Source organism: Fistularia commersonii, chromosome 26 (genome assembly GCF_037954325.1).
Source record: "Fistularia commersonii isolate RoL2024-O1a breed Wild chromosome 26, RoL_Fcom_v1.0, whole genome shotgun sequence".
NCBI lineage: Eukaryota > Metazoa > Chordata > Actinopteri > Syngnathiformes > Fistulariidae > Fistularia > Fistularia commersonii.
Window position 1 is genome coordinate 5,464,298 of NC_141309.1, and position 8,632 is coordinate 5,472,929.

An 8,632-nucleotide genomic window follows, 5' to 3' on the forward strand; every position below is an offset into this window, starting at 1 on the left:
AGTCTGTACTGAAATGTCCCATATTTGTGTAAATGACAAGTGGGTAAAGCAACTCTCCCATTATTTTGCTCATTTGAACAAACCTTCTATCATCTGGAAAATATTGGGGGAGAATCTGTGTTAAAAACACAGTTGTTGGAAAAAAAATACTCCTCACTTATCTTTACAATTGTTTTTTTCAGTTAGTGATCTGTTAAAATATAAACGTAAGGCTGTTTATTTACCTTAGAATGTGTGCTTAACTTAAGACTCTTAATGCTAACAGTGCTGACCACACCATGTTGTTTTTAGTCTATCTAAAAAAAAACTCAAGTTCTTGTGACCACTCACAGAGCAGCTTTATTTTGCATTTCCAATGAGTTTCTTTCTTCTTTTTTTAATTCTCTTGTGGTTACTCAAACAAAATGTTATGAAAAAGGTTATTCTCTGTGGGTTATTGCATAGTAATTGAAAATATGTGGTACACACAAAACAGCAGCTATCTACAAATTCATTTTAAACACATGAAAAGCTGCATCTTTAAAAACACATTAGTACACAACTCTGTCACAGATAGTGATTTAGTCCAACAATTAATAAGTTAAAGCTACCGTGTAAACTAACCCATGGTTACATTATTAACTTTAGCTTACATAAATGCATTCATTCCTAATTTGCCTCCGTTAAAATATCTCCATTCAGTGGTTGAAGTATAAGAATTGAAATGATATCACATTCTCTTTATATAAATTGTATTTGGCTTAAGACTCATGAGGACTATAACTTTCACCAAAATATAAATCCTCACAGTCTTGGGAATACTTCAGAATTTTCACTGCCCGTATTGTAAATTCAGATTTCCCGTGAACACATCATCACCTACTCAGCCCTACCAAATTGAAGCAGAGCTTACACTTGAAGAGTGCAAAGGTCACCGTTAAGGTACCACCTTTTTTCCTAATGTTTGCCATTCTTTTCAAAGTGTCACTTTGTCCATTCATAAAGAATTGCCAACATTAGCTACATCTCGGTGACCCGCTGTCTGATCAGGGGATACACCAGAGCCCTTTAAAAGCGTGAAACAACACTAATGTCCAAACCACAGGCTGTACCTGAACCTGCCCCAGAGCCCTGAGCTTGGTTTGATCCATGACCCACACGGATATGATGGAGACCGCTGTTGAAGCTAGCACACAACAAATTAGAGGAGTCGCTGGGAGCCAAGGAAAGCAGGGGACCAGCACCGTCCAGAGTCAGTGTCCCTAAACAGACTGAAGAGACACATCCAGGAAGTGTCAGAAAAGCGTCTAAAAGAGATTTAGAGAGCTTTCACATCTAGCATTAGCTTTCTGTACATGGCCGGTCGATTAAATTGATGCAGAGAGTAAAAGAGCAAAAGCAGTTTAATGCAGCTTTTGATAGTATATTGTATTTGATTATAATGCATGCAATTATATTATGACTATCAGCTCTTAGGTGGGTGGTACTTTCAAACATTTTAGTATAATTTCTGTAAGGGCTCATCCAGTCCAATGCAGAGTGCTTTGGCCAGGAGTTCCCTCATTTTCCAACAACTGTGGTCTCTCCCTTCTCTGGCTACCTGCCACTGTTTTCAAACTACAATGCACTGATTTTTCATTTGCTTTATATAAAAGCAACACGCTCACCTGAAACCTAAGAATTATGATTCAGTTATAAACATATTCAGGACAACCATTCTTTGAGCAGCCAAGGGGTGGTTTTAAATGTTTGATCAGAGACAGAAGTCCAAAGCCTTGGGCCAATGATGGTAGGTGTGAAAGCACCCTAATTCATCAAGATCAACTCTGTATGTTTTATATTGATTTATATGTCTATTACCTGCTGTGTTCTGGTCCCAGACTCTGATGGAATTATCATGGGAAGAGCTTGCTACCTGAGCAGAACCACCAGGCTGTGCAGGCAGGAAGACACAACACGCTGTGGTCTGAAGATGGCCTCGGTACTCCACAACCTTACAGCCAGGCTGACGCAGGTCCCAGAGCTGGCAGTACAAACACAAAGCCACTGAGAACAAATGGTAGTGTCTAACATTTCAAAAATGGCTTGTGTTTTGGTTCCTATTAATGATAATAATAATAATAATTAATACTTTAAACCGCTAATCCCTTGTGGGAAATTCCTTCTCTGCATTTAACCCATCATGGATTCACCATGAGCAGTTGGTAGCCATCTAGCAGCGCCAGGGGAGCAGTTAGGGGTTCAATGTCTTGCTCAACAACACTTCGACACAGTAGGAGGAGCCGGGAATCGAACCAGGAATGTTTGGCTCCAAGGACCATCACTTTACCCCCCCATGCACACTGACTATTACAATATTTGTTTTAATTTAAATGATACAATTTACCGTATAATATGCCTCATCTCAAACAGTTAACCATTACCAATACTTTCACAAAGCCAAATCGGACTTCACAACTTGAAAAATGACAAAGCTCACATGGGAAACATAAACTTTACATTTAGCAAGTTTAGGGATGTATCTCATGCTACTGAGGAAACAATTCGTCAGTTCTCTCACCGTGGCTTCACAGCCTTGCCCTCCGAAGCCATTGCTGCTAGACACTAAGTAGTTTCCATTTGGAGAAACGTCACAGTGGGTCTGGATGTATTGCTTTGCTGGGAAAGTATTGGTCACCTGCCATGCACGGCTGTCCCATACTCTGTGTGCACATAAAAACATCACTTTTATAATGTAGTTTGACAACAATGCTGTACGCACACGTCTCAACAGACACTGCTAGAAGTTTAACTGAATTGAGAGCAGCTTGTACTTTATTAGAAGCTGACAGTAAATCACCCTCTCTGTCAGTGAGGTCTCATTGTTTATGGGGCCTTCCGAACCTGAACAAACAGAACCCAAATACAACAAGCCACATGACAATGACATAAGGAAACAAAATTTAAAACAAAAAAAAAACAACTCAAGGCTATAATAGTTCTTGTTTTGAGGGGTTCCACAAAATATTTGATTTAATTACAAATATGAATGAGAGTAACAATATCACAGTATAAACAAACCAGGAGTTGGTGGGGTTAAACAGATACTTCAGTTGCTGTTGGATGTTTTCTAGGGGGAGATTTTTGGAATTAGTGTGGAATGATAACAAAAAAAGGGATATGTTCATGTAGAGTAGTGTGTACGATGCAACACATGCATTATCAGACAGCAGTGCATGATGTTAGATGCCCCAACCTAAAGGAATTCATGTCACCCAACACACAGCTCAATTGTACATTTAAGCTTCAAGCCTGGTACGTCATTAGAAATGTAGGAATGAAAATCAGACACTGATAATGATTTACTTCCAATCCTTCTGATGTGGAGTAAACACTACCCCCATTCCACTGCCCTCTAGGAATTTTGGAGAACAATCAAAACTTTCGAGGAAACTCGTCCATAACTTGAGCCATGGTATGCAAAGATCCCACAGTGATCAATCCAAAGGTTACTCACGAGGAGATTGTTACTGCATCTCTATTAAATATATAATGAACTACTTACCAGACACTATGTAAGGCTACGTAAATATCTTTCCATACCTGATGGTCTTATCCTCAGAGGTCTGGACTATGGAAGTACTACCTGGCACCCAACACACATGAGTCACCTGCACAGATGAGGGAAGACAGTGAAATTGTTACTGTAGGATCCTGGAGGTAATGGATGAATTCAGAAAGTAAAAGTCAGACCGCAAGGCCGACTGATATCATCATTTTGACGTTCAGTTAACAACCAGAATCATTATTCTCACCAGGTTTCTAGAAATGTTGTGTCTCTGTTCACACTTTGCTGATTCTATATCCCACAAGCACATCCAGTTGTCACGAGAACCTGTGCACAGCTTTCTGCCATCTTCAGAAGACAAAATAAATGTTTCATATGCCTAAGGCACATAAAATAAAGCACCCTATCTTCATGAAAAGTGGACTTTATGAAGGTTACACAAAATTGCACAAAGCATAAGAAGTTTTTTGAAAAGTGTGTAAAGACCAAAAAATGCTTGTATGCAGGAGGCTCAAGATTTTTTAATGACAAAAACATACCAGGGTTGACAGCCAATCCATTTACAACCAACTCATGCCCACAAAATTCCTGAATAGGTTCGTCACCCTGGTTTAGGTCCCACATCAAAACAGTTTTGTCTCGTGAGGCACTAAATATCCATGTACTGCCTGGAAAGCACAGCACCTGGAGACAGAATTACAAGAGGATGAGACAATATTCGGCTCATTTGAAATGAGTGAAACATTTAAATAAGTGACACATCATCAATTTACAGATACACAACACTGATGTTACCTTGGTAACCTCTCGGTTATGACCCTGGAAGGATTGACATATGTGGCCTTGTTTCCAGTCATACACCACCACAGCCTACAAGGCAGATACACATAGAAAGGAATTTCCACAAGTGTAATTTTTTTCATTAATAACAGACACATTCTAGCATGGCATTTCAATTAATTTTACAGTCAAGCTTGAATTTGTAAACCATTCGACAATTGAATTTGCCATGTCAACTTCTCTCAGGCCAAATGTTTACAAATACCAAATCAATGTTACTTTTACAATGTAATTTACCTGGTCAGTCCCACCCGAAACACACAGGTCTGGGCTAAGATTGGTCACAGTGTTGACGGACCCTTGATGGGCAGGTTCATACTGCACCACCTGGCTGTCAAAGCTGTTGTCTGTGTTATCCCCCTGAGATGCCCTGAATGGAAACATTTAATAAGATTGCATTTTAAAAGAAAATACATTTCAGTCACTTTGGGTTTTCCCTCGCTCTCATAAAACACTAAACAGAGACTCCACATGCATAGTGCGTAATATCATTGTTGTTAGTAGTAGAATTGAAATAATAAATTGCCTGTCTTCATCTAACTAACAAATCAAACAAAGAAATTAAAGAGACTAATTTTAGATTAATGTTTATCATATTGTACCAACATTAAGGCTCTTTTCATGGTGTGCAGCTTAAACTAACCAAGTGAGGGGAATTAATGGACTGCAAGCAATGATATTTCAAATTAAATGAATTCTTTCATGGCATTTTTTGCAAAAACAACACTACACTAGTATGCGTTTCATATTTGATTTTAAGAAAGGATATCATTTGGTATTACGGTGTATAAAATCTATATAAGATATTCTCCTTTTATTAATAACAGAAAATAAAGATTTTAAAACAATTTGTTTTAAACAATTGTTCCTGTTTTCCCTGATGTTTAAAAACTGAATAGGAAATGTAAAAGAAAAAGATTTTGCTTCTGATCCTTACTTTGTTTCATGAGACGGACCTTTCCCCTGTTTTTACATAACCACTGATCACAATTGCAGATGGCCTCATGTGTTTTAGACTTTTTTATAAGCGTGGATACATCTTTGATGATACTATAAATAGATGTTGATCCTGTGTAAATAGACTTAAAATCTCATTAAATGTGTATGTTGTTTAACACAAAGGCACAGATGTTACAGTGGAAACAATCTCACCTGTACAGCTCAGACCTCTTGCGAAATTTGCTCTGTAATTTGCCCATGTCTGCCTAGGAACCTGCAGCCACACTGATACAGGGACACAACAAGAGATGTCCTTGTCAAAATCTTCTTCTCATGGCAATATGACTTGGTTTTTTTCCCATTTAGATATTTCCCCTCGTCTGAGAGGCTTCTTCAAAAGTTAGCCACCGGAAGTTCCTCTGAACACCTTCAAGGAAAAAAATCATGTCCAGTTGCTACAAGAAGAATTTGACAAGAATTAACCATGACCTGGATGACTGAGAGCCCCCACAAGCATAGAGATCTCTGGCCAAACTGCGAGGGGGGGAGAGAAAAACAAATCGATACATAAAAAAAATAAAATGTTTTACAAATTAAATCACCTGTACCAATGCCAGTTCTTCTTACAGAAAGGAGCAATACATATTTTCATTGTTATTTGTGTGTGTTTTTGGGTATCATAACATACAGCATTAGCAGGCTGGTGTTGTAATAACTTTGCTTTATGTGACAATGACGTTTGCAGGATTATTCAAAGCATTGTTGTAACACATTTAAAACTTCAGCTATATAACAGCAAGACAATCTTGACCACTCAGTAGATTAAATCACACTATTTTCTCACACACGCACAGCTAAACTCCTCCCTCTTTATCCTGCCGTCCACCTCCAGCAGGCAGCAGGACGGAGGGCTAAAATCCTATTAGACCTGAATCATTACCGTCACAAGGAATTAGTCACTCGAAAACACCTGCTATGGACTGTTTCGGTAAACATTGTGTAATAGTATCGAGCGGCTAACACTTTTCTGAAATAAAAAAAGGAACGAAGTGAATAGTGGTTAACTAAAAGTGAGTGGAGGAGATTTGTTACATTACCTGTCAAAGGCAGGCGTGGTCGCTGTGTGACGCTGAGGTCGTGTAGCTAGGTCACTAGCATGCTAAGCGTAGTTGCCCATGGCAAAATATCAGCAAACTAAAACCGCCAAATGACGGTGTGTGTACAGTCCTTCGAGCTCTGTGGAGCCGTCGTCGAAACGACTGAGCATTTCCAAAACACTGCCATGGCAGCGTGGTGTTATAACTTGTAAAAAAAAAAAAAAAAAAAAGTGCACAGCGATGTCTTGTGGCCGGGTCCCGTCAAGCCATCTCTCTCTCCATAGCGACCATGGGGCGACGCTTCCCCGTAGCTAGGCGAGGACGGGGTCATGTGACGGGAACCGGAAGTGGGTGAGAGTGCTTTCACTTACAAAATAAAATCATTTGAAAAAGAAAAAAAAAAAGGATTTGTTTTTGTCACATTTTCTGGCATTATTTAATGTTCAGATTCATTATTTAAAAGTGTGTCACACAGGAAAATTGCCAAATGTCTTCACGGTAGAAAAATAATTTGATTAGATTAATTTTGTTTTGTTTTTCTTTGTTCTTGTGTTCCGTGTCTTAGCCATCTGGAAATCTGCAAACTGAAGGAGACACCCTGAAGACCCATGGAGAAATAGCAGCATCAGAGAAGAATAGTGGTGACTGTGGGTCTGTAGCAAAACAAACAAAAAATAACAGACAACTAATATATACTACCATTAACAATCATTCACTTTATAGGTAGGAGTACAGTTTTACCACCTCAGAATAAATGCTCTGAATAATTTCACATCAAACGCAATGAATGCGGTCTCTTTGAATAAATTTTGTTTTAAGAGGGATGAATGGGATTATAGGCTGGACAGACAGACAGACAGACAGACAGACAGACAGACAGACAGACAGACAGACAGACAGACAGACAGACAGGCAGGCAGGCAGGCAGGCAGGCAGGCAGGCAGGCAGGCAGGCAGGCAGGCAAACAGACAGACAGACAGACAGATAGTTGTGATGCTGAAAGGTCAGTGACCTGTACTTCGGTGTCACTCTGGAGAACTGGTTGATTGCCCTTTTTGGGAATGTGGGACAACTCAGATGGCTCCCTTGACAACTAACATATAAGCTGAAGAAACGTTGCACAATTTTTTCTTTTCTCTTGTCCAAGTGTGCCTCACTGTGCTGCTGATTTAAGCCAGCTCTGGACCTACAATCAGGAAAATGTGTCTAGTTGACAAAGATTTGGGAAAGGTTTGTGCCTTTAAAAAGTGTCATTAAATGCAATTAAGCACCGAGTAACTGGCACGTCCCAAATTAAATGGTCTAAATGGGCCACTTAGTTAGGTTACAATCAACATTGCTCAATACCCAATGTGGGATGGCCCCGTTTCTAACTTTTTCTCTGCAGTTAAACTATAAGCATGTCTCACTACTATTAAACTGCTAAATGCGTGTATTTGGGGATGTTTTTACTCAAATACAGCTAGCCAAAAAACAAAAAAGGTTGCATTATGAACAAAGGTTATAGACTGTAGAGCTACTGATATCAGATTAAATCAAATATTAAATTTGGATCTGCTGTGATACCCAGTGTTAGTTTTAAAATATCCACATTTCATTGTATGATACAGTTCATCATTTTTTTTACTTTTCGTTGGAACCATTTACTGCCTCGACTCTCTTTGCAAAACAGCAGGAAGATCTGTGTCAAAACACTGTTGAAATCCCTATGATTAGGTTGCAGTACCATAGATCCTTTATGATGCGGATGAGTCACAGACTTTGTCCTGTGAACACCCATTATCCATTATCTGACAAAGACTTATGTTTCTGTTTAAATGTTTGAGGAAACAGCAGTACAGCTTTCTAAACAATATTTTTTTTAAAAAAGAAGAAAGGACCAGCAATACAGAGATATGTTATTAAGTAAGCAATAATGGGGCAACACAGAATGTGACTCACTGTGAAACTTATGTGGGTGGTATAAAGGGAGGTCTGAAAGTTCCCCTCATTTTACACATGTGTTTTTCTTCATGTTACAACATCGGAGGTTTTGAACATGACTGATGCTGTCTGCGCAGAGTACGCCTCTGGTAGACGGCAGTCATGTAGCTTCTTTTTTCATCTTTTAAAACCAGACTGGTGAGCACTCAAGTCTGGTTTATGCCAAGACAAATATTTTAGAAACATATGTGGCACTTTAAATGCAGTGATTGCAGCTTTTTCCCCTTAGATTTTCAGACAAAATGTA

At 39.0% G+C, this 8,632-nt stretch overlaps 1 protein-coding gene across 1 annotated transcript; it reads right to left on the minus strand.

Moving 5' to 3' along the window:
* Positions 1–360: 360 nt before the first annotated feature.
* On the minus strand, positions 361–6,634 carry wdr31 (WD repeat domain 31). Its single transcript, XM_086174393.1, has 10 exons — positions 6,403–6,634; positions 5,519–5,590; positions 4,604–4,736; positions 4,322–4,396; positions 4,066–4,210; positions 3,774–3,874; positions 3,562–3,629; positions 2,540–2,681; positions 1,840–2,002; positions 361–1,250 (listed from the first exon to the last, which is right to left on the minus strand). Exons 2-10 carry the CDS (start codon positions 5,563–5,565, stop codon positions 1,048–1,050), a joined length of 1,077 nt encoding a protein of 358 aa, XP_086030519.1. The 5' UTR covers positions 5,566–5,590; positions 6,403–6,634; the 3' UTR covers positions 361–1,047.
* Between the last annotated feature and the right edge of the window lie 1,998 nt (positions 6,635–8,632).